The sequence below is a fragment of the Archocentrus centrarchus genome, chromosome 14 (genome assembly GCF_007364275.1).
Source record: "Archocentrus centrarchus isolate MPI-CPG fArcCen1 chromosome 14, fArcCen1, whole genome shotgun sequence".
Taxonomy (NCBI): domain Eukaryota; kingdom Metazoa; phylum Chordata; class Actinopteri; order Cichliformes; family Cichlidae; genus Archocentrus; species Archocentrus centrarchus.
In genome coordinates this window covers 24,513,965-24,540,748 of record NC_044359.1, presented here as the reverse complement: position 1 = coordinate 24,540,748, position 26,784 = coordinate 24,513,965, and the positions used below count along the sequence as shown (strand labels likewise).

Genomic DNA, 26,784 nt, shown 5'->3' with positions numbered 1-26,784 from the left:
AAAGTGCAAAGGACTACTTACTATTATTTTGTTTTGCTAGTAGGGCTCAGACTTTAGGATTAAGGGGAGCTGGTTCAGATATTTTATCTTTTTTTTTTGTTTTGTTTTTTAGTTTTAACTACTGTGCTTCTTGACACATGTCTTTGGATCCCAAAACAAAATAACTTGCATATATGTTAACTCATCTTCTAGCTGAAAATAATTTAAAAAAAAAAAGCTATCCATGTGCATCGACTGTGTCAGACTGATAAGGTGCAGAATGAGAATGATAAGCAGTTCCTTTTAAAACACATTCCTGAAGTTTCTGCAGAGTTCACTGATGAATATTGTAAGGCAGTGACGACAAGGTCATTTTTTGGAGCACACGGACATGCAACATTGTTCAAGGAAAGGCCTGAGCATTTTTACTTGAATCATAAAGCAACTTGTTGAAAACGTACTCTTGTCTTGTTTGCTGGTTACTGAGTGTTGCTCATCTGTACTGCCAAAAAAAAAAAAAAAAAACAAGACCGAGGATACACTTGGGGAACAGAGCTAGAATGCCTTTGTGCCAGGGGCCAATTTCCTGTTCATTTCTTCATGTGGATCGTTGGCTAGGTTTAAGCTTAAAGTGAATCTATTATGCTTTCTGTCATATATATAATTATTACTGTTAAATGAATGCTTATAATACATGTGGCCAAAGTTTTAAATATTGAGGTCAGTCTGTGAGTTTTTAGCTCATAGGAATTATTTGCTGAGGCTTCTAATTTCCTGAAGCTCTCGGGTTTCCCTCAGTTCTTCTTTTTGACCATTTATTAGTCAAAATTGCAGCTGTATAAACTTGGAATTTCAAGTCAAAATTTTGAGATACCTAACTCAAATTTTTGGGATGATAACTCAAAAATTCTGACTTAGCTTTGCCAGGCAATTTTACTTATTTTTATGCTCTCACTCCCATGTAGCAGAAACAAGCTTCGATATAATCTCTCAGGCACACAGCTCTGTGAGAAGAGCACCCCTGCGCATCTGCTGATTAAACCTTCTGTTTTCAAAAAGTTTGCTTAAAGGAGCTAAAACGGCTCCTTTCAGTCAGAGGATGAACTGAGTATAAGGAAGGATTATTGTGATTTGTGAATCATGCAAAGCTACTCTACTCGAGTCCAAGAATACAAATAGAAGCTGAAGAAGGCGGCAGAGAAACCAAGAATGACAACATGTGGAAATATTTAATTACAGGAGGACTTATTCCTGACAGGTGTTTGTAATGTATGTATATCTGTTTATGGATAGATTTTGTAAGTGTAATGGCAGTGCAACTGTACAAGATGCAGTCATCTAGCTTTGAAGGTGTGGAATTGAGTAGAGGGGGCACTTCATGCCCCTGTCCCACATTCTGTATGAAATGTAATGTATTTGAAATGCTTCCTATGAGATGAGATATCTTTAACATTTACTGTTTTTTTTTTTTTTTTATTCATTTGTTTTTGTTGTTTTAAGAAGGGAGTGGTCCAAGAACTTTTTTTCCACATGGTAATCCCCTTACAAGATGGTTTCTTTTTTTTGCAGTAATTTTGGGGATATCTAGCCAATTTTGTCTTTAAAAAAAACATTCTAATTTGAAAATTATAATGTTGTTCCTAAACTCTGATTAAAGTATCTGCAGACAAAATGAACAGGAAATTAATTTGTGGACATGGGGCCTCATGCGCAGGCATGTTGCAGCTTTTTCTCTACAAGCAATATGGGACATTGATTTCTCAAAGCAGACAGTGGTGGTGGTGGTGATGTCTTCCCTCAGTCTACTGCAGATATCTGTAAACTTTGAAGCAGTGATTGCCAGAGTCTGCAACAGCCACGTGTCCATCTGAGGTGAGCGCGAGGCCCTGGGGGCCATACAGTGGATCTGCCGAGGTGTTAATGTAGGATAAGAATGACCCCGTGCTGTCAAACACCTGATGCAAAAAAAAAAAAAAAAAAAAAAAAGAAATAAGTTCAGAGTTTTCAGAATTCATCCTGCAACAAACTAGAGCCCTGGCATCAAAATTACACCTGCATGCTTCAATTTTCTTTGGTGTAAAATTAAAGTGTTCCGGTGCTGATCACCTGAATTCTGCTGTTACCCCAGTCAGCTACAATTATGTTTCCATTGGCATCCACAGCCACACCAGTGGGAGCATTGAACTGGCCATTGCCTTCACCGTGAGAGCCGAACTTGAACAAGAACTCCCCGTCAGCGCTGTACACCTGGGACAAGAAGCCAGAAAAGTTTGGTCAGCACCTTTGTGTGCACCCTGTAAAATTAAAAATCACTGTTACGGTTGCAACTTCACAGATAACCCCCCCCCCCCTTACCTTCACAGAGTGATTGTGAAAATCGGTCACAATAATTTCATTCTTGTTGTTCACTGCAACAAAATGTGGACCTGGATGAGGAGACAGAAGCAGGTTATTGCAGTAGTTAAAGCAGAGACTCTTTCCTGTTGTTTGTACATTCCCTTCACTGTTAGTAGACTAAATGCAGTTTTCAACTAGTGTCTGTCTAAAGCTGCAATTATAAAGTGGGTAGCCTGTCTGATTGGACTGAATTAGTATGTTGCTCTTCTTTTCATACATAATCTCAAATCAGTCCTGAGAGTTAAATTATATGGAGAGGCTCAAAGCCTAAATTACTGTTATGCATGCACTGCCCAGTCACAGAATATTTATATTATTCTAGTCATACTGTAAGTGGTTACACTGATAGTTGGGCTACATGCCCAGTTATCATGAAGCTCTAGTTCTCAAAACTGATTATATTTAAAACAGACTCTTAATTAATGGGAGCAGTAAAATTCATTCACACTGATCTTTTCATGGCTAGTTTTTCCACCAAAAACACAATACACATGACAAACCTTTAATAAATAAGGATAATTATGATTCATGTAATTATTACGGCGGCTACAATGGCATGTAATCACATCTCTGATCATTGTTGCACAGGCACAGCTTGATCCCCTTTTTTTTTTTTAAACAATCAGAGATCTCAGGAGGTCAGACACATGATCACGGATTTGGGTTAGACAGAGGGCACTGCACTGTGGGATTAAGGTTGCAGCAAGGCCACACTTAGTACTTACTGAAAACTGAGCCAGATTTATTTATGTTTGGGCCAAGTTTTTCTGAGTTGGAAAACAGGAGGAAGAACAGAAAGGAAGAAAAAAAAAAAAAGAAAGAAAGAAGGTAGTCAGAGATAAAGACATCCAAAGCAGAAAAGGTGCAGGGTGGTGGAGAGGGGTGCTGCTGCACGGCTAATGCAGTGATACAGTGGGAGTACAGTGATGTTTTCAATATTCTTCATGCTGTTTGCTGCCTAGAGCTGACATTTTAAACTCCATCTACATGAGTCACGGTGCTCATAATGAGGGTTTTTTTTTTTTTTTAAATAATCCTAAACAATGATGAAGTGCAAGCTACAAAACATGTTGCAAAAGCTTTCAAAAGCCAAAATAATTTACTGTATACTAATACAATTTGAAAATACCCCCCCCCTCCTTAAAGAAAAGCATTAAAAATGTGTGGACAGTTTAAAGAATCATAAAAATTATTATCCTAAATAACAGGAGTGGGGGGTTTTCATTTCTTTGAGTATATATTAACCACATGTTACTGTGCTGTGTGATATTTTGCCAAATATTCAAAATTTCATGTCGGATTTGCTAATGTGGTAGTGTAGTATTGCTGCTGTGTTGATGACAGCTGGACTTCGTATCGTCTCCCTCACAGTCTGCCGCCTCCTCACCTGCAAACTGTCTGTCTGAAGTCCCTCTGCCTCCAAACTTGGTCACAAGTTTCCCATTAGACTGAAAGATGAAGACACAGCAGGCTTTGTTGTCCACAGTGATAATATGTCCATTCTTATCCACAGCCACGCCCTTGGGACCCATGAGCCGGCCTGCACCGATCTTATTCTGTGATACAGAGAAACAAAAAGGGGGGATTTTTAGCAAGAGACAAATGATCTGGAACCTTTTAAGATTCGTCTTTTTTTTTTTTTTTCTCTTTTTAAAATAATTTTTCAAATTGAAGGCAAATATTGAAGCAGATAAGCATCAAAAGTGTATTATTTCAGTTGACATCGCACACAATTAACACTTAAATGAGGCATTTCGAGCTGCTCAGTCAGGACAGCCGGCCAGGTCTGAGATCTTACCTTAAACTTGCCATCAGGAGAGAAGATGCTGACCCACCGATTGTCATAGTCAGCCACCACAATGTCACCATTCATGTCAACGGTGACACCTGTCGGTCTTTGCAGCTGCCCTGGAGACCGACCTCTGACCCCAAAGCGCATCTTGAACTGGCCGTCATTGGAGAAAACCTGCAATCAGTTCCATCAAAGCAAACAGCTTAGAGCATAATGTATAATACCCTCTTCACAGTACTGCATATCCTCTACCTCTGTGTGATCGCAGGGAAACATGTGGTTACACTTAGATGCATTTTCTGCCCCGTCTGCCTCACCTGTATGCACTGGTTGTTGCTGTCAGCCACCACCACTCTGCCATTACTAGATGCTGAGATCCCTTGAAGATTTGTGAACTCGCCTTTCTCTCTGCCCCGAGAACCTGACAGAAAATCAGTTCAGCACCCAGCAAATGTGCCTATTTTCACATCAGTCTCAGCAGGTATATTGTGTTTTCCTTTCACAGGTAAGAATGCTTACACTGTACACTTGCTGATCATTTCTCTAAAGCATGACATGTTTTGGGATTTTTTTTGGATTAATTCCCAACCTTCCAGGCTTTACTGATATAAAGGAAAATCTTCTAAAGTTCAAAAAGCAAATTACAAAAACTCAATTGAGTTAGCAAATCCATCACAGTTTTACTCCTTTATGTATGTGGAGAAGTTACAGTACGTTTGAATGGGAGTGACATTTTTAATGCAAGCCAAAACCAAGTTGTTTACACAAAATCTGTATTGTGTAGTCTACTGGCATAAACTGGAAACTACAAATCCCTGGAGGGCAGTCAATTTAAAAGCCTGTTTTGTGGTTTGGAAACTAATAAACAGTGACACACGTATTCTTGATTTGTAATAAATGAGATCATATAACTCACATAAGACTTTTTTTTTTTGCTTCCAGTGTCTGTCTTACCCACTCTGTAGATGAGCTCATCTTCAATGGGGTTCTCCTTTTTCTTGGTCGTGCTATACATACTGGAAGGCCGTCGCACTGCCTTCTGCCGTATGTGGCCCCCCGTCCCACTGGGAGACTTCACCCTCCTCTTCACATCATCTGGTGATTGTGGAACATCTGACGGCTTAACTGCCCGCAGGCGGAAAGGGCTGCCACGTATTGGCTGTCCGTACAGCAGCAAAGAAAAGGAGTACTCTCCCTCAGAGCGTAACGTGTAGCCCACCTCATATGTTCCGTTCTTATTGTCCGTTATCTCCGTCTCTGCAGCCCGGCTCCCATCAGCGGACGTTATCTCTGCTTTTAATACAGCATTTCCGGTCCGCACCAACTCCCCATCCTGCAGACAGGGTTCACCGAGTCAATTTCAGAACAAATCTTCAAGCAATATGCACATGGCAGCCACTAAAGAAGCACTTTCCACACATGCACGAGAAGCTCATACATAGTGTAATAGATTTCCTTTGATAAAAGTAATCCCTGCAAATGGCCTCGGTGACCAGAGTCGCTACCATGAAATAACTTTTGGAAAACAGCCTCTCATAAATACTATGAATTTTAATGAAAAGCAAAATTGAAATATCCACACGCAAGCAAATAAATGTAAATCAACCCATTAAAGCAAAAGCAAAATATAAACAGTTCAATTTACACATATAGCGCAACAATATTGTGAGAGAGAGGCTCCATAATTTAGAGGCAGTACTTTGTCTTTAGTTGTCACAGTAACGGTTTGGTGCTGCCCAGTTGCGGCATGGCGAAGGCCCTCTCCTGTGGCCACAGAGGTGTGAGCCACAGCGGCTGTGGTGAGGAGAACACCCAGGTTCTGGATGGAGCGCCGCAGGCCTTCGGTCTCCACCTTGAACAAACAGCACATAAGATATAAATACATCTTCCACTGCAGAGTTTATTACTACTTTCTAAAGATTCATTTTTGTGGCTTGTTCCACATGGTGTTCGGAACACACAGCACAACATAAATCAGACTTTTATCAAGCTCCAATTTTTTTTATTTTTCCTGAGAATAGGGTTGGTAAAGAATAACAGGTAAAGGGGGAGTGAATATAGGACAAGTCATTATGATTCCAAAAATAGAATTCTCATGTTGCTGTGTGTGTGCAGTTAGTAATGACTAACAAGCTAATGGTAGATTAAAACTGGGTTTATACATTTATTTTATTATACAAGTAGTCAAAATGCCATCGGGGGGGGTGTTTACACAGGACTCAACAAAGACTTGTGATGTGACACTGTGGGAGAATCAGTCACACCACCGCAGTGAAAACAGAGGTCAAAACAGACGGCAGTTTTTACCTGGCAGTCCAGGTGTGCATTCTGATGTGGTTTCTCTGGGAAGTCGTGTCTGGCTAGTGCATTCACCCGCTCACTCATTTGCTTCTGAACCAGCAGCACCTATTCTTACAGGAGATATATATATAATGTATTTTATTTAAAGTATCCCCCCACCCTTTGGTTCTTAATATAAAAATATCCAACTATTGAAGAACATTCTGCTACATTGCTACATGAAACATGAGAGAATCAAGTCCCATCATCCTGTTTGAATGCCTGTTGGTATATAGCAATTTGTCTGCCCACCTCAGTAGCACTGCCATGGCTGAGAGCCTGCTCTGTAAAGCTGCAACTGCTCTGAATGTGTTCCTTCCCCTGGAGGAGAGCTGAAAGCTGGGCCTGCAGGACCTGTGCTCAAGGAAGAGAAGGAACAAGGGAACAGGAGCACAGGAGAGTCAGTAGAACATGATAAAGCAATATTGAAGAAGAGCGAAAGCAGCTGATATCCATAAAAAAAAAAAAAAAAGAAAAAAAAAAAAGAGGGAAATCAGGAGTGAGATATCAAAAAAGCAATGAAAGTGAAAAAACAAAAAGCTGCTTATCAGGTCAGCAAGTGGAAGTGATGCAAAAAATATTCAGGCCTTACAAGTGTGTGACCAAAGCAATCGATGTTGTCAAGGACAAAAAGTGCATATGCATGAGTGTATGTACATGAACTGGTCATCAACTAACCTTCTGCTTAGTGCTGCAGATATTCTCCAGGTCTGTGATGAGGGCCGTCTTGCGCTGATGCAGCGCCTGTTCCAGCTCTTCAAACGTACTGGTAATATCTGCTACTGCCTCATTTTTCCTTTCATTCAGCTGTCGAGAGATCTCACTCACCAGCTCAATGGCTGCTGTTAACTGAGGTAACCTGCAAGATTAAATTAGGTGAAATTGTGTTCCAAAGCAGTTAGAGGCAATGAAAATGTCTGATATACTAGGCACAGTGGGCACAGATCACCTAAGATCTGGCCCAAATGCTTAAGCTGCTTAAAGCTTTTGCAAGGTATCAAGACCCCACCTGCTGTGTATGGCATCCAGCTGTGTCTTCAGCGCAGCCTTGTGCTGTTCCACGACATCCCGCAGAGGAACAGTCATGTGCTCCCTGTGCTCGCCCTCTGTGCAGTCCAAACACATGGCTGTCTCACATGACTCGCAGTAGAACTCCATCACCTGCAGAGGGAGACAAACCTGAGTCATTCTCTTGCTGAGAATTACAAAAAAAAAAGAAATGAATTTAACATTCAGTTCCTTTTACACCAGTTACTGCATGAAATAAAAACACACAGGAACTTTGGGAAGGTGATGACTTGGCTAGTAGGACACAAAAGAGCTTCTCACCTTTCCGTCGTGGTTTGGGCAGCAGAGGGGCTTTCCTGCAGCCGCAGCGCTGACTGATTCCAACACGCTGCAGGCCTCTGGCCGCGAGCACTCTGGGTCTCGTTGAAGGACCTAATCCAAAACAGTTTAATTCTCTTATATTCAGTCTGGAACAGGGTGTATACTCATGTAATTCTCATGCAGTGTAATGAGAATTATCTGGCTTTTAATCAATAAAAAAAAAGGGGGGGATTGAGAGTCAAACCTCCATCAGATTAGTGATGAAGAAGTTGTTCTGTAGGGCACAAACTCCTTTCTCTGGCAGGATGGATGTCTGCCGGCACACTGGACATGAGAGTGTCAGAGATTCTGGGGGAATGTAGTTCTGGAGACAACTGAAGGAAGAGGCCAACAAAAAAAAGAAAAAAGAAAAAAAGAGGCACCCAGATTACCAGTACAGCAGAGAAAAGGAGAGGAAGGCATGAGGAAGTGAGGGCAGTCACGTAATAAAGAGAGACGGTACCTAAATAGTGCTCCTGTCACAACAAATAGGAGAATAGTGCGGATCTAAATCAATACACAGAGCCCACAGCCTCGAGAGAAAACATGCACACTTTCTCTGAGTAAGCGAGCATCTGGCAAATCAATCTAACAGACTCACTAAGAGGCAAAACAATTCAATCCTGAATAGATGTGAAGCACTTTTTAAAATTTTTTTAGGCTTCTGCAGGTTTGTGCATGTGAGTACACACAAGAGGAGGTTTGAATTCTGGCCTGGCCTCATGCTGCGAATAGTCACACTGACCACACATCTATCCTACTGGCCTCTAAATGCTGGGGATTTTCTGCAAGTTTGGTTAACAGGCCCACTAGAGGACATCACTAACAGATACCAAAAATCCAAACCCAAAGCCAAAATTCGGCTGCAGTATGCAGCTTGCACCGCATTCCTGGCCTACAGCCCAGGTGCCATTCCCCAGGTGATGTACAGTTCTTCTTTAGCTTCTGTGATGAGCAATTTGGTGAACCCACAAATCAGTGCTGAAAATAAGTCTTTTTTTTTTTTTTTAGCTTTTTGGCCACAGCGGCTTTTTATTAACAGTGGAGAGTGACAGGAGGAGAGATACGGGGGAGGACATGCGGGAAATGGCGACAGGCCAGGACTCGAACTTGCGGCGCCCGCTCTGCTACACGACATATGTTTGTGGTCGCCTGCTCAACCTCTGAGTCACCCCGGCGCCCAAGCTGAGGATAAGTCTATGCTGTTTTACAAAAGTATGCCTGGAAGCTGCTTGGGCTGCATGCTTAAACTATTATATTTAATTTATGACACCATACAAGTTTGTATCAACCAAGCCTCGGCGAGCTGCAGCTTCTTCCCGTTTCTGCTTCTGAGAACAACTGAGAGCTTGAACAACAATTTTTTCTGTCAAATATTTTTTCAGAATCAAACATGAAGCCAGATGGATGCCACAGGCAGAGTTTAAACTTTTTTTTCTGTCATTTATCCATTCTAAATGCTTTTACATTCACATGAAGAAGTTGCATCCCCCTGTTTAGTAAAATGTCAATATTTTGGCATCATCACTATATTAAGAAGCAGTTGTACCCTTATGTTTGTGTGCAAAATGACATAAATCACTGGAAGATAGAATAGGGAGTAAAATGGAGATACAACACCCTGCTAAAAAGGAACAGGCCTGGCAGGGGTTTGCACCACACCCTACCCCCCTAAACTAAACTACACCCCTAAACATCTGTCTGGAAATATCGTGTATAGCCTTAGACAAAAATCTGTTCACCTCAGCAGGACTCCACATCACATGCTATCCAGTTAAACCAGGGATTAAACTTGCCCTCCGGTGGGCAAGTGCAGCTCAGACTGCATGGGAAAAAAAAAAGAATTCTCTCATACCGTGTGGCTTTTAAAAGCCATTCCATAAATATTTGTTAGATCATGGGTTTTGGAGTAAACCAATCAGAAACATAATCCTGGCTTTCTTGTGTAGCCAACAACATGCCCCTTCTTTGCTCTCCATCCTGTCCCACAACAAGCTTTCAAAAAGCCTCCTCCGGTTTGACTTGGCTCTAGCATTATCACCTGAGGGGGTGTCATCCTTCCCAAGAAACCGTGGACAGAGCCATTGTAACTGTGTCTCTCAACACTGAGCCTTTTCCTGAGTCCTTGACAGCCCCTGATGCTGAGGAATGCACTTATCCCAGCAGCGTCAATGAGGAGAAGTGCTCTGAGCTTTTTAATTGTGTGTAGGGATCTGCAGTAGACGAGGTTCCCCTATTAGCAGACATGTAAGTATGACAGTAATTCTGCGATAACAGGGTAGGAGATAGGAAGTACTAGAAGAGAGACAGATACAGTAAACAATGTGCTTCTTAGCTTTGTTATATGGCCAGAAATAGCTGCATGCAGCAGACAGTGTAAGCAGAGGTAATTAGGACTTTTGCTAGTAGTCACTGAAGCAGACAGCACAAATGTTAGTTACCTTTCACAGAAGGTGTGCAGGCAGGGCAGGACCTTGGGGTTGCGGTAATGATCCAGACAGATGCTGCAGACCAGAAACTGCTTGTCTATCTGACGCACCACAGGGCTGGTACTTCCAGCCTCGCGCTTGGCCATGGCAGAGGAAATTTAAAGCCACGGATGACGACAGCAGTTAACCTACAAGAAAGAGAAAGATGAAAATATGGATACAAAATGTTGCGACACTCTAGATTTTTCCTTCTTTCAGGGGAGCTTCTGTTCAGCAAACTTTCAAGCAAAGGTACCAGGAACCAAAGTAAACAAAGCTGTTTAATTCTTAACCAGAACAAGAACTCTGTTATGCAGCTGATTCTAGGTTAATACCAGAGAAACGTCATCCGAAAGAGAAACGAGAGATATGCAGTTCACTCTCAGCAGATGTAGACAAACCAGTATAAATATGTGCATGAGTAACACCTTACAGTGGCTATAAAAACAAAGGGGAAAAAAACAGCAACAAGTTAAGAAGAAATAAGAAAGAAAAGGCTTTGCGACTAGTCAGGAAGCACTCTGAAAAGGGGAGATTTTCTTACAAATCCCCAATAATCCATTAAAACATTCCTGGTCAAAAAAAAAAAAAAAAGTACACAATAGCAAAGCAAAACCTACACACTTTGCATACACACACGTGACTGAAAACAGAATGTGCTAAGTAGCAATATCCTTTTGAACATTTAAAAAAAAAACAAAAACACTTAAAGCTGGAATAGGCTCAATCTGGTATTTGAATCACCTCACAGCTACACATTTACTGCAAACTGTACACCTCTAAAATACATTCATAGAACTTCTCTGTAGGCTAATCGGAACAGAGGAGTCTCATATTAGGAAAATAAATACAGATGATGGTATGGATTCTGCCTAGCAACACAAACCCCTGCTGCGTCCACATGGCCCACTTTCATATTCATCAGTGCAAGGCCAGCAAGTATTGCAAAAATAATTACAGCAGTAACCATCCAGTGCAAATGGGGAAAAACATACACGTGTACACACCTAACAAGAGGTCACAACCACGTTGCTTGACTTGATCTATGACTAAAATAGGCACTTTTGTTAAAATATGTTCATATCATTTTCATCTGTGTTGCCAACAGCAATGCATTCAGCCACAGTTTCTCAGTAGGTCAGCACATGCATTATTCATGTACCAGACATGCACTCATATGCTCATTTAAATGGAGGGATGAGTGAAGAGTACATGTACGTACACGCACACACAAACACACACACACACACACTAACAATCATCATCCCCCACCAGACTTCCCCTCCTGTCTGCACATCTGTCGCTGCTGGATCTAATACAGCTCTCAATCCCCTGTCCCATCTCTGCTCATGTCCTATTGTTAGTTGTTGCCCACTGAGCATAAGTGCACGCGCATGCACACACACACACACACACACACACACACACACACACACACACAGACACGAGTGGGTAAAAGCCAAGCTGTGTCTTTCCAGTCTTTGCACAGTGGATCCAATGACGTACAGTCCCTACACTGGGAGGGTAAAGGTCATGTCTTAAGCTGTCAACTCCGAGAACTACATGTCACATAAGTACTCTGGTTAAAGACATGCAGGGTGTCTAACGGAAATGATTAGTGGTAAGTAGCTTATGTTTTGTCTAAATCGAAATATGCATTGTTCGCCATAAATCCTGTGCTTTAAACCGGCATTTCCAGAGTATCCGGTTGTCTCTGGTGGATTCTAATGAAAAAAAGCAGAAATGTCTCTAGAGTGTAGAAATAATGAGGGATCAATGGCAGGATATATTCATGCTCTTCAGCAGAGTTCTCACACTTCTGTTTTTCTGTACTAGAACACACCGATACTAATATCATCTGTAATGACATCTGTCTAAATTTAGAAACACGCATTAGTGGCTAAACGAGGAAGCAATGACAGTGAAACTAAAATAAGACCACTGGTCCTGGGGACTGCAGGAGTGAGATGGCCTGTGTCCAGTTGTGTACTGCTGGTTGTACAACCCATTTTTCTTTGGGTGGACCACTGTTAAAGAAGAATGTGGAGTCTAACAAACAGCTTTGTAATGAACTTGATGGAAACATGAAATGGAAACCTCAAAAAGCTTCAACTCACGAATGTATGCACATGACTGGATACATGTGTGAATGCACATAGTTACATGAATTCAGCAGACCGTGTTTTGACATGGACCCGTCTTCATTCACGCCCATTTAAACTCCTAAGTAGGTCACGATGCTTAGTTTTGATGCTCTAAAGTAACCATGACCAGTTTAACTGACAGGCTTTAAAGTAAGTGAAGTGAAGCAGATTTGGAATTTAGACTCTGCAGTTAACGGCAGCAGGATGGGATAAAGCTGAGCCCATTGGAGACTGCGGGAAGCTTCAAAAATTATGTATGAAGAGGGCACAGCTTCCAGAGAGTTGCCAACTAATAATAAGCAAAATGAGTCATAATCTTCCTGGCCATTATACACACAGTAATAATAGCAGCAATGTTGCCAGTGACCTTAGACTAAGTAATTCCCCAAAACCCTCAGTATTAGAATGCTGAATTAATTGTTTTTGTGTGTGTGCTTAAGTGCATGTGTCCAGCATGTGATAAGCAAAAATGGCGTTAACACACAATGCTTCTATTTACTGTTGGCTTTACAGAATACAAAAAAAGTAACCATTGTCTTTGTCTCAGTCACAACTGAACCCTCCGCTGGTGCTTTACTGTACAACAGGATCCTCACAGTTTGGGCGTACTCTTCTCTTACAAAACACACATGCAAATAAAGTTGGGAAAGTGGCAATAGGCAAGACAGGAAATTAAATGTCTTCTCACTTAAGCGGCATGGTGGGGGGAGAGGGGATAAAGAGCGAGACATTTTAACACAGCAGATAAATAATGCAGTGAAAGTATCATTCTCTCTGTTGTCTTCTCGCTGTGATACACCTGTGCAACACCAACAGATAGGAGCTGACAGCCTGTATAAACACAAACGTCAACCCCCCCCGCCCCCCTCCCCCCTCTCTGCTGACAGGTGAGCCGATACTGTAAAGTCACACGTGCAGGCAATCGTGGACACAAAAACAAACAATCAAAACAACACAAAGTCAACAGAGAGACTACCTACTGTCCGTGGAGTGGAGTACTTCTGTCCAGAAGACTTCATGGCAACTCTGTTAAATCCCCGTAGCACTGAAGAATCAGCACACGCCCTGACTCACTCTCTCACACACACACACACACACACACACCCGCCTTCTCTGCTGACCGCTCTTCCTTTTCCCTTTTCCACACACTCTACACACACTGAAAAGGGCTGAACTGGGATGACAACAAAGGGTGGGACTGCAAATTGAAAGTCCCTCCTACTGTCAGTGCTGTTTACAAGCATGAGCTCACTCAATGCCCTCCTACTGCTGTGCTCCGATTGGCTGGGAAACTTAAACTAGCGAGCAAGATGGATTGCATCATAGGCCAACAATTTGTGCTGGCCCCAGGGTGTGAGACAAAAATCTTAAACCCAAAGAACATGTTACACGTAATTCTTAATCTGCTGAGTAATGATAAAATTTGTATACAATGATACACATATTGTGCACAATGAAAACTAAAATGATTAGAATATCAAATATCTATATCATCATCTAAATATTTCTATAATCTAGTCTCCAGTTATGAGACATTATTCCCTGGCCAGCCAAGCACGCATACTTGCAAACACATTTAGGGCAGCAAAATAAAACAGTTATATAATTTATGATGTCGCTTTCAAAAAAAAAAGTCATTTTAAATGAGAATATCAGAACATATGCCTCTCCATCGAGTATCAAATTACACATATGAGGGGATTAAGACAGACCCTTAAAACTGAAAAGGGGATTATTATTATGACATTTCTTGCCATGGGATAATTTGGTAATCCCAATCCCTTAAATGCCCTGTCCTTGTGATGTGGTCCGAGTATAATCTGAAGCCAGAGGTGACAATTCTCTGACAAAAACATCAATCTACCTTTAATCTGTGAGGATTAAGTCCAGTCTTCTCTCTCCCACTCCACTTCCTCTGCACCCACACCTTTCTAAAATTCTGTCATCCTAAACTCAAAAGGGCAGACTGATGTGGTGGGTGTAACAGGAAGTAGGGGATAAGAGGATGACGAGAGAATGAGATATGAGCAGCCGTCCGAAGGGGATTTATTGACTTCCCAATGCTCTGGCACAGTTTCAAAAGTTGTTATGTGGCATTGTAGGCACTTTTAGTCATCTCAGAAGGAATTTTTTTGGCCACTTATACCTGTTAAACAAATGGGTTTGAAAGCTTACTCAACTTGATAGTTACAAGATCTGATGCTCGTTCTTTCTAAGCTAAATTAGCGCTCATAAACATGCTGCCACTGAATGGAACAGTCTAAAAGCATGTCTTGTTTTCATGCTCCATAAAGAGGGTATCTGACATGACCAAAATACTCAATGCATCGCTCCAGCGTGGGCAGCCTGCGTCATCCCTGCAGCGAGCACTCCAAAGCATTATTTGTTCGCCGTTGCGCTTTCTGCTGAAACGACAGTTCTTTCAGAATATATGACTCCTGCAGTTATTAAACGGGAAGAGGATGAACCACCCCTGGTCTCACCAATGAGTCCCCTGAAACAAGCAGAGGTAATATGAAAGGAGTGTGCAGGAAAAAGGCCAAAGCAAGCAATGGTGTTGCATGACATGTTTTCAGACAAGAACATTTTTTATTTGAAATAATGCTATTCCTTTCAATTTGTCTTTTTATTCTAAATTATAGATATATATAAAAAACAAATAGTATAAAAATTGGAATTATATATGTTTATTTAAGCACTAATGCTTTTGTATGAGCACACAGCTGCAGTTAACTCTGATTTGTGTAACGTGAACAGCCAAAAGACACCGCTCTGCCTCGGGGTTGGCAAGCTCAGGAACAACAAGAGTAATGACAGTAATGAAAGTGATGTTCCCTTAAAACCCAAAGAGGAAAATCTACATGACTGCAGGGAGTGAACAAAGAATTATACGATCAAATAATCACACGGCTTTCATGTTGCAGTTGATTTTTTTCGGTGTGTGTGTGTGTGTGTGGTGGTGGTGGTGGGGGGGGGGGGGGGGGGGGGGGGGGGGGGGGCCTCCGGTGTCATTTTTCCTTTTTGTCAGTCCTGTGAGAACTGACACAACATGACAAATAATGTGACAAGAGATGTTACATAAGAGTGAGTAACAATGGGTAAGGGTGTTGCTGTACTTGCTTGCAGCCAATACTGTGCCTACTCCCAGTGCTGCACACCTGATATTTTGCTTTTTTGGTTTGATCTGGTTTTTGCTCTACCTACATGATGTACAGTCCCTCTGCGTCTGCCTGCTGAGCTCTGGAACCTCTGCTGAGCACATTTGGAAAGATGTGGAGGAGGGAAACAAGAAGAATAAAGAAGGGACCGAGGAACAAGATGAAAATGGAATCAATCAAAGCAACATAAGGAGCACACAAATACAGTAGGCTGTTCATTCTAAAATTACACACAGACACACACTGACTAGCAAAGGCTCTTGTGAACAGGAACACGATACTGAGATCTTGGGGACTACCGTGATGGTGCTAGAGTTTGACAGCTCAAGGCCTGACACCATCCCGCTGCTCAAATCTGAGTCATGCTACAGCCCCCCTCCTGCACCCCACCCTTAAGCTGCTCAAATTACAGCAATCACATACAAAGACACACACCTCACTCTGTGGGTTTAAAATCTTTAATTTGTTCTAAGATATATGTATACAAGAATAAAACAACACAGTTGGTGTGTATGGACCAACCTTTGTATGCTCAGCAACCTTTTATTCTCTTGCACAGTCCAGTCTTTAGCCTCTACATGCATATACATATTTCTATATATAGAGCTATCAGTTCTCATCCCCTTCACACACCAGGCACGTGCCCTGAATTGCAAACGGACTGTGCAAACGCACAGGGATCCTCGGATGACCAGCATAAAAATGACTCAAACACTGAGAAGGAGCCAAACATTCACATGAGTCCATCTCCTCTGCAAAACTCCCATATATTTAATGCACGTAGTACAGACCCGCAGTCTATTTGTGCATGCTCTTGCACGCACATTTATGTATACAAACTATAGCACCCATATCCCAAAGCATGGCCACAAAGCCCTCGGGGGTTAATTTGTTTTTACTATCAGTCAGCATGTGCAATTATGTGCAAAGTTAAGAATGGGGGGGGAAAAAAAAAAAAAAAAAAAAAGAGTGCAAGTACTGACCTGCATAATATGAGCATAACTGTTAAGGTTTTTTGCAGAGAATTATCAGAAAGTGTCCAGGATCTCTACAAGCCGCTCTCTAAAGATGGATTATTAATTCACCAGACATATTTTAGGCCATGCAGACGCTAAGACTATTAGTGTGACTATTACTGCTGTAAAAAAAAAAAAAAAAGAGACCTGTTACTGTGAGCATATAGTAAGCACAGGTCTGCTGTGCATGTAAATCACTTGATTGAAGGTTGAAAAGAAAATAGTGATGCTTCCTGTCAAACGCAGTGGCAGCGATCCAGCTGTCTCTGCACAACAGCTGGCCTCAGGGAAAGCAGGTGTGTGTGTGTGCACACATAAATTGTGTAGCGAGTGTTCCACTTAACACAAATTTCATTTCTGCTTTACAAACTAGCAGCGGCAAATGTCCAAGTATCAATGTTCAAACATTTCTCCCCCAAAATTTCCTGTAAATGTTAAAATTTTTTTTCCCTCTACCCTTTTTTTATTAGACCCTTTGTTCTATATACCAATAGTGCACTGATGAAAAGAAAAATAAATAAATAAACTATGAAGACTTGAACAATCTTAGAACAATCTAAACCTTCTAACAGTTGGTGACTGTGGTTTCCACTGACCATTATTTAGTTCTCAGCAAACATACAGTATATATCAGTAAAGATTTTCAACTTGAATATTTCATTCTTCAAGAGTTCCCTTTATTTTTTGAGCAGTGTGTATGAGCAGGAGAAACCCAAACCGGCAAGCTAATTTTTTCCAAGTAGTGTCGACTGATATGATTTTGGCTGGCACTAGAAGCTACATGCTTTAGTAGTAGCTAGTTACTGCAGTACTTTTATATGAAATTAATATTTTTATATCATATTATCTTCAATTCTGGCATGTCACATCCCTACACGTTATCTGGTGAATGACTTCAAACTTAAACATATATCATACTCTGAAATGATCATACACTCACTACTCACTTTATTAGGTATACCTGTTCAACTTCTCAGATCTACTGAGATTTTTCTGCACAAACATCTCCGGGTTTACAGAGAATTGTTAAGTAAGTAAGTAAGTAAGTATCCAGTTAGCAGCAGTTCTCTAGGCAAAAATGCCTTGTTGATGCCAGAGGCCAGAAAACAATGGCCAGACTGCTTTGAGTTGATAGGAAGGCAACAGTGACTCAAATAACCATTTGTTACAACCAAGATACAGTATGCAGAACAACATCTCTGACTGCACAGCACGTTGAACCTTAAAGCAGATGGGCCACAGCAGCAGAAGACCACACCGAGTGTCACTCCTGTATACTCATTTTCGTACGGGAAGTTTGGAAAAGCATTGCCTGGGCTGATGAGTCTTGATTTCTGCTGCAACATTTGGATGTGAGGACATGAAAGTATAGATCCAGCCTGTCTTGTATCAACAGTTCAGTCTGGTGGTGGATAATGGTGTGGGAGATATTTTCCTGGCACATTTTGGACTCCTTAATACCAGCTGAGCATTGTTTAAATGCCACAGCCTACTCGAGTATTGTTGATGACCACGTCCATCCCTTTATGACCAATGTAACCATCTTTGAACAGCCTAGCAGCAAAGTGTAGTTAATAAAGTGGCTGGTCAATCTATATAATCACAGTGTATGAGCAGAAGAAAAGTGTTGACCTGCTCTTCCACTGGTATTGCCACTACTAGCTACATGCTTTAGTAGTAGACTGTTTAGCTACAGTAGTTACTGTGTGGTCCTCTTTGCTTTGTGCCAGGTGGCAATGAGCATTAAGTTCTATCAATATAATATGATAACTCACTAGCACTGGATTTACAATATTTTATGTGTATTATTATGTGTAACAACATAAAATGAATCACACCCCTGCATCCTTTCTGAGGAGTTTAACCTTAATATCACATCACACTCAGGAATACCTCAGGAAAAACTGGTAACTACAGCATTCAAATCAGTGCAGCAGGGTAAAGCTGTACCGTTGAGTGCCACTTTTTTACTGTTAATGCTTTTGCTGTCATTTAAGTGCTAATGTTCAATCATTACACCTCTAGAATAGAATTTAAAAAAAATGTGTCTGCTGCAACCTAAAAGCAATTTTATCCATCAATGCACTCCTTTTATTGTGAGCAGAACTTAATCAAGAGATTCTTGACATAAATAACATCAAGGCAGACAGAACAGCAGCTCAGCTGCACTGAGCCTTGAGAAACAGATACATGAGCAGCTCCGATAGGGAGATACAGCCTCCTTCACACCCCTTAGTGTGTATGATTAAGAGCCAGTGTATGAACACACTCATACTGTAACAACCTCCTGATGTGTGACCAAATTTGGAGAAAACAGCAACCTCTTGGCTCTCATTTGATCTGAATAACAGAAATTCTCATGACACTGACATTCATTGGTCTTGAATGGATTTTACACTGAACATCAGAATAGAATTCAAATAGCCAGTTATATGTAACACAGCAGTGTGTGTACTGGTAATAAACAAATACTTTCCCACAGTGTGATATACACTCCAATATTCTGAAGTTAGACACAGTACATTCAAAGAGAAATGACATGATTCACATATTCCTCCTCCTCTTTCTTTTGCACTACCCTACACTCAGTCCCTTTCCCAGCCGAGAGAATTATTTCAGCAAAAGAAGAGCATGTGCCACAGGGTGGAGGAGCTGATCCTGAAATAATTTGTTTCTTTAAATAACTGAGGGAGTAGATGCCCTGAGCTAATCATATATTTACATAAACAGATAGTTCTATCTGACATGGCATAATGGGACCAGACGATATTAGTTTCAGGTACATTGAAGTGTATCAGAGTTTCCTCATCAGTGTGGGTTATTTAGTATTTGGGTTAGAAGTTTGTGTGCTCCTCTTAATGCATTTGTGACCAATTGGACCTAGAAAGGGGCATTTTGCTAAGATGTTTATTACACTGCAGAAACAGTTTTTTTTAATGCAACATTATCAGGAGTTTGGATTTTTTTTTCTCCGCTCTGGTTGTAAAGGGCAGAACATCTAGCATCAGTGTGAACATTCATTTTCTCATGGTGCTCACTCTAAGCAGGCCTTTGCTGAACCATAAATGTGCATTGCAGCTTGGATCCCTAACGGTAAAAATTCATTAACTTAAGGGGATTAGAAATTCCGTCATTTGTTCGTCATGGCGATGGGTCAGCGGATTAATAATTTGCACATCTTTCAACCTCTGCGCGTGAACCAGAGACTTAGGGTTGGGGTCTAAAGCATATTCCTGGTGCACAAAATCAACCAACATATTTGAATCCATCTGAATTCAAAATGAATAGGAAAGGTTTCACAAATGTAGCGCGGAACTGTAGTTCAGGATTCAATTATATTGCATCGCTACCTCTCTCTAAAACTATACTGTAATAACCACTCATTCATGATGCCAAACCTAACATTTCCTGTAGTCTGTCTGCTTTTGAGGCCAGATTGCTGCCATGCTGGCAAAGCAGAAAAACAGGGAGGACTGACTGCTGACTAACATGTTACAACACACACACACACACACACACATTTATCATGTGTGGTCCTCTGGCAAGGATGATGCAGTGGGTGACAAACATTAAGTGCTACCTTCTTTTCACTGTCCACACACAGCAGGACAGACTGACATAGGCGCAGCTAAAATTATCAGTCGGTCTGATCTGAGCCAAGCGGTGCAGGAATGTGTCACAGGAACCGCCTGTATCAACATATTAACACACAGCTCATGCTCCAGCATGCAAGCACACATGAAGACACGCAAACGTGCAGGTGTGCAAAGCCTCAGCTGCACGTGATTACTGCAGGATATTAATTAAAAATAAATAAATAAAGTAAATCAGGGTTCTCCCCGTACACAGATACTAATAGAATTCAGAGGCTATCAAATCAGCTGCTTTTCTAGCTGCACTTAGAGAATGATGAGAGGATTTTTTTTTTAATTGTATTTACAGATGTTTGATCAAAGCTGATTACAAGTGCTTTTACAATTTTTATTTGATCCCAGAAGAGCATTCAGACACTAAGTGCTCCCACATTAATCCACAGTAAATTCCCTTATATATGCCCCGTGCATCTTTAAATATATTGTTTCTTTGTTAAGTTACACCCTTAAATGTGCTGCAACATTCAACTTGCTGGACGTAGCAAGTGTACGCTATTTATTTTACAACCACAGAGTCACCACAGTCTTAATTCTTTAATTTCTAGTGATGGCAAATTGTGGTACGGAGTTATTATTTCTCACACACACTGCAACATGTAGTGCAGATCACATCTTCCACAGGCCTGCTTGGTATTTAGCCAATACAGTAACTATCTGGGAGCTGTTTTAGGGATCCTAGTTAACATGGGACCATCAACATGTAATTATATCAGTTTGATATAAACAGCTTATTCATGCTTCAGTTGTATATTCAGTATATTCAGTGGAATAATATCCTTACCTCATAGGAAATGCCAGTTTATATAATGACAGCTGAGATGCAGATTTGTGTCCCCTCTCTGGGCATTCAGATCACAGTTTATAATGAACTCAAGCATCTCTGTACTACTATGCATAACCGAAGAGCGCTAAATGGCAGTTTTATTTACTGTTGTTGCATGACATATTGTTACAGTATGGAGATTTCTATTGCTGAGCGACCCCCCGGGAACCTTTCTAAATATATCCAACATGACATGACTACGTCTGCCAGCTCCGTCACTAAGCTTTCACTACATGACTCTCCACTGACAAGTAAACACAGCTAAATATGGAAAACCTCAGTTATTAAGCCACATTTGTAAGCATACACATAAAGATTTATTTTGCAAACAAACAAGGGGCAAGACTCCACAAGGGAACACGACTGCTGCAGAGGCAACTGTGGCTGCTACTGTAAATTTATTATAAGTCAGAAAATAATCTTTAACTTTGATGTATTTTTGCCCAAAAGATACAAGTGGAGTTTGAAGATTGTTAAAAATGAATGAAATATAAAATTAACAAATAAAAAAAAAAGTTAATTAAAACTTTATAAGCCAACAGTACTCGTACTGCAGGGGGTGATAACAATTAACCTGAACAGATTCTTACAGAAATCCCAGCTGATGCTGTTACAGCTCTCAGAGGAACTCTGCTCAAAGACGCGCTCTTCTTCAGACTTCATAGAGTTAAAACTTAATTTGTTGCACTTGTTTGTGCACCAAAGCACATTTGACACAAAGACCTCTTCCCCTCACTGAGGGGTTCATATCAAAACAGCATAAACACAAGAACTGCACACATTTGCTTGACAGTGCACAGAGAATTCAACAGACAACACAATCATCTTCAAGCTGATCAGGAACACAAAGAGAAAAATGCATCTCTACAAACATGCTCCGGACAAAGCTGCCAGATTTAAAGAACTGTTACTGCTAGCACTTTGTCTTTTGTGATATTTCATGTCATCAGTATATTTCTGACACACTGTTAGTAAACACATCATTGAGCATGAAGTGAACAATTGCAATTTTGAGCATAACAGCTTTTCAACAATGTGACAAGCACCCTAACAAGTCAGATAGGTGTGTATAACAACTACAGCATCCACAGAGCTGAAAATCCAGTAGTAACAGTATCAGCCGATTGTGTTTTCAGGGTTAAGTTTACATCTCGCCTGACTCTCACCCTCCCATGCAGGTCCAGTAACATTCCTCCCATGCCAGCTGGACATTCCAGTCTCCGTATCCCCCCACGGTGACTAGAGGTTCTCTTTCAAACCTCACTCAGTCTCTCACTATGAAAAGCGCCTTCTGATATGACCAATCATGGAAGCTCCACAACCACCACGTCCATCTAAGATAGACCAATAACGTCAAAGTCACAGGGTCCCCTGACCCCTTTCATAAGAGTCCCTGGGCCCACACCAGGCATTCTCACTTTCTTCCCCGTGAAGATCAGTAGACCTCCTTCGCGGTCCTGGACCAGGATTATCCATTTATCTGTTCAGACACAGCCATCAGTGTAGTCCCTGAATGTGGGTTTTACTAGTTTCAGGATTAATTCTGTTAAGAGTGTCCTGGGCAAGCTAGCTGTCTTGCCCAGGACACTCTTGAAAAAGAGATTTTAATCTCAGTGTGTTTTTCTGCTCTGCATCTGCTCAGCTGTTTGTGAGTCGGCCTTCTAGGAGGAAAGACCCCCCATCCCAACCCCAGGCTGGTGGCACATAATCTCGACCCAAATCAACATTCCACACTCATGTTGGCGGGCCGGCTCTCCCAGGTAAAATGGAATGTTTCATAGCCTCTATGTACCAAAAGGTTTACAAGTTGGCAGCTCAGTCCATAAAGAGCCTTTATGCAGTCACCATGGTCTCAGTTTGCCAGGCTGAACTGTTGGAGGACATGGGTCATCTGCTGGATAAGGGTACTCCCAGTCCTACAATTTGGGAGGAGATACATGTCATTATGGATCCTATTCTTCAGATCTTTAGGGGGTGCAGTGCAGGGCTGTGGCCGTGTCTTGGGCAGAGATCGCTATGGCTCAGTCTTTCCAGCCTGCCTGATTGATAAGCAGGTCACTATGGATTCTCCAAACAAGCTGCCACAGGCTAGGGGGTTGTTTGGGGAGGCAGTAACTGCTATGCAGCAGGCTAGCGACTTGAGGAAGAAGCAGGCAAGTGAGGCTTTTGACCGCTGCCTTCCCCACACAGTCACGCCAGCCACAAGGCTTCTTGTTCACTATTCCCTCCTCCCTCCAAGAAGCAGAGAGAGGACGATTTTTCCCGTGTTCCAGTCTAAGCTACCAAGGAGAAGATCCCTCAGCCCTCCGGGCTCCCCAGTTTATTCTCCACTCCTCAACACCTTGTTGAGTCAGTTCAGAGAAAGAGGTGTGTGGTTCAAAACAAAAACTACTTCAGATGGTTATTCAATGAAAAACACCACTGTCACGGCCAGGCATAAAGCTGAGGGCACAACAAAGAAAACAAATGAAAATCAGAAGAGGGTGTAGTTGTACCAGTTTTAGACATCAATCCCCCGGGCCCCTTGGCTGCAAGGGTGGAGAAAAATGCGCAATATCCTCTGTTCTTTTTGCTCAGAAATGACGCACACCATTAAGGGAGAACACACTAAGTTACCCATGGTCAAATGTGCTGCTGTATGAGTTTTCCCATCAGCCTGGTAGCATTGTTCCCAAGCAGGGTGAGGGAGCAGCAGCTGTCTCTGATTTGGTAGGCCCTTATTGGCCCAGCAGGCCATGGATGGCAGAGCTAGCTTGTCTGCTCCACAGCCAGCTGTGGTCGCTGCCTTTGCGCAGAGACTTGGTGTCACAGATGCGTAGGAAGTTTTTTCATCCACAAGTAGAGCAGTTAGCTCGCTGGGCCTAGCATGTGAAAGGCTGGATTTAAGAGTCAGGTCTCCCTTTAAGGGTTTTGGGGCCATTAGAGCACTTTGCACACGCTAACTTCATGATGGCAAATGTCGTGTATTGAAAGATGGTGTGCAGTTTGGAACATAATTCTTTATCATTGCTATGTTCCATATGTGTCATGCTTCCTTCAGGATTAGCTAGATAAGGGATGGGAAGGGAAGAGCATTTTCCACTATTAAAAGTGTATTAGGCTACAATTTCAGCCTGTCATGTTGGCTTTGTTATTGCAACCAACTAGTCAGCATTCTCAGATAAGGTTTGTGAAGAGGACCCACAGACCGAGGCCTACTTTGAAGCCTGTTGTTCTACCCTTGGATTTACCTACAATTTTATTGGCACTCTCATGACTGCCTTTTGAGCCTTTAGAGTTCATTGGCTCAAAGGCACTTTTGCTCAAAAATGTCTTATTACATGCTTTAGCATCAGTGAAAACGATCAGTAAGTGATATGCTTTATCTAGTCACACTGCCTGTCTGCAGTCCCCCACCCTCCCAAATTTTTGTAAGGTGGGTTTGAGTCAAAACCCTGCCTTCATCTCTAAGGTTAGTTAATCAACTTATATCTGCCCCACGCTGGCGCTATGAGCTTTTCGCCCCTTGCCATTTGCTGCTTAATTTGCATTGGCCTGTCCAGGTAAACCAGGGGGACGTTTGGTTACCAGGGTAAACTTTTTTTTCTGAAAACTAAGTGAGGTATCTCATCACACAGCCCCACTTGCATGGTCACATGGAAGAAATACAATGACAATACCTTATACAGGGCCAGGGGCTATCATAAACGGGGTCAGGGGACCCCATATCATGCAAGAAGGTGCTTCCTGTGGTGAGACCTCACTCAGTTTTCAGATAACTGGGATTAGACAGGTAACCAAACGTTCCCCTGAATCTCTGCTTAAACCTTTTTAAGAAAAGCTCTTGTTCATCATCACAGAGCTCTTTTAAAGCCATCTACTAATTCCCTCACATGCCTGAGAACAAAGTGAGGTTGCGCTCACACCACCATCAATTGTGTCTTGGTAGCATTTACAATGAGACCCAAGTGTAATCCTGGTGATAGCTGAGGTATAAACCTCCTGCATTACATTTCGCTTACATTAAGTTGAGGTAAACTTTTCAGAAACAGAGAAATCAATCTTGCCCTAAATTTAATGCCAGCGCATTGTTCTAACAGACTGCAGAAGGATGCCACCTAACATTCACTGCAAATATCATTAAACTGTGGAGAATTAGAATGACAAATTGGTACAAGCTGAAAGTAACCTGTGATCCTTTATGCAAACCATTTTTATGTATAAAAATAGCTTTTAAAAACATGCTGCATTGAGCCACAAATTACATTTGAGTGTCAGAGTCTGCAATCACATCAGATTATGAACACAGTAACCAATCCAGCACAGATAACTACACTTCATCTCTCCACTCATCTATAATCACAGTCAAGTCACTCTTGTCGAAAGTATCTTGCATACACAACTGGGATATGGTTGTTCGGGTTATGTTGCATGGTTGAAACCCATCACAGGCCAGCAAATGGCCTGCAGCATTATTTTGCATACAGACAACATAGGGTGTGTGCATCCACCACTGGGAGGTAGGGGAAATAGGGGAGAGTGATGGACTGGAGAGGAAGACATGAGAGGAGGAGAGGTATGCACCCTCCGCAAAGGGGAGGAAAGGAAATACTGTAGGTTGAGCAAATATGTGCTGGCACACAGGAGGGATGGCGTGAAACATAAGATGGGATGTCAGAGGGAAAGATTTTTGGGTTTTTTTTTTAAATACTTACAGCAGGTTCCTGACAGATGAAAGAGAGGTGGGAGGAAGTTTCAGCGTGCTCTCCTCCGGAGGGAGCGATATCCATCCACAAAGCCTGACATTGCCAAAGCAAAAAGCACCTCACACAGAGAGACTAGCAAGACAGACAGAGGAGAGGGGTGTGTGTACGTGTGGGATCGAGATCTGGCTTTAACACATGTATGTTTGTGCTAACAGAAGGGAGAGAGAGAAGCTGAGAGAGAGCGCGAGAGAATGAGAGAGAGGCAAGAGATACAGAGATATTGTACAAGCTGACTGGCTGGTGTGAAAATGGGAGGGGGCTAGATTGTCCAATAGTGTAAGAGATGAGCAGAGCGAAGAGGAGATGGCAACAAAGAAAGACACCCCCCCCCCTTTCCTGCCCTCAGTGTCCCTTACCTCTCCTGCCTCTCTTTTTGATAGCATGTGTAAAGAGAATGGGAAATATCCAAACTGCCAAACACAAAATTTTGATGCTTCTCATGAGACAAATCACTCAATGGCAAGAGGAGAAGCTCTCCTTTCTTGCTCACGTGCACAGGTGTGGAAGATGAGATGAGAAGACCAGGAGTCACCCCATTACTGAACCCTGTGAGTGATACAATAACTGATTAACCGGTATACAAACGAGAATCAGAGGAAGGTGGGAGATAGGAGGTAGTCTGGGTGAGTTATTTAGAGTTGTAGAGAAAAATAGTGGCCAAGATGTGAAATAGAGTGAAGAAGTTTGACAGGAAGACTGCTGTCAAAATTGTTGTGTTCTTTACATGATCTCTACATGCATGGACAGAGGAGGCACCTTTCGTCTCACGAGTGTGAGTGGAGCGCCTGCGTTTGTGCGCCTGGGGGTGGGGACCGAGCTGGCTTCCCATGATTTTTTGCTGCAGGAACACCATGTTGCCATGGAGACTGCATCTAGTGCTGCAGAACACACAGATGGCTGC

General features: G+C 41.9%; 1 protein-coding gene across 3 annotated transcripts; it reads right to left on the bottom strand.

The window, feature by feature from the left end:
* Window positions 1-1,189: 1,189 nt before the first annotated feature.
* Window positions 1,190-26,003, bottom strand: trim3b (tripartite motif containing 3b). 3 transcript variants are annotated; one of them, XM_030746605.1, is made up of 17 exons: window positions 25,833-26,003; window positions 10,318-10,493; window positions 8,082-8,211; window positions 7,838-7,948; window positions 7,518-7,669; window positions 7,187-7,367; window positions 6,761-6,862; window positions 6,476-6,574; window positions 5,868-6,020; window positions 5,123-5,501; window positions 4,486-4,589; window positions 4,175-4,342; window positions 3,764-3,932; window positions 3,102-3,143; window positions 2,335-2,405; window positions 2,086-2,226; window positions 1,190-1,934 (listed from the first exon to the last, which is right to left on the bottom strand). In XM_030746605.1, the coding sequence occupies exons 2-17, from the start codon at window positions 10,449-10,451 to the stop codon at window positions 1,782-1,784; spliced, it is 2,289 nt and encodes a 762-aa protein (XP_030602465.1). In that variant the 5' UTR covers window positions 10,452-10,493; window positions 25,833-26,003; the 3' UTR covers window positions 1,190-1,781. The 3 variants fall into 3 exon arrangements, with proteins under 3 accessions (XP_030602465.1, XP_030602467.1, XP_030602468.1); XM_030746607.1 differs by lacking the exon at window positions 25,833-26,003 and adding an exon at window positions 13,469-13,668; XM_030746608.1 differs by lacking the exon at window positions 3,102-3,143.
* Window positions 26,004-26,784: the final 781 nt, after the last annotated feature.

Coding starts and splice junctions, on each gene's coding strand:
- trim3b (XM_030746605.1), bottom strand. CDS start 10,451: ATGGCCAAGCGCGAGGCTGGAAGTACCAGCCCTGTGGTGCGTCAGATA. Junction 7,949..8,081: donor TCATCACTAATCTGATGGAG/GTTTGACTCTCA, acceptor GTTTTGGATTAG/GTCCTTCAACGAGACCCAGA. Junction 4,343..4,485: donor GCAACAACCAGTGCATACAG/GTGAGGCAGACG, acceptor AACTGATTGCAG/GTTTTCTCCAATGACGGCCA.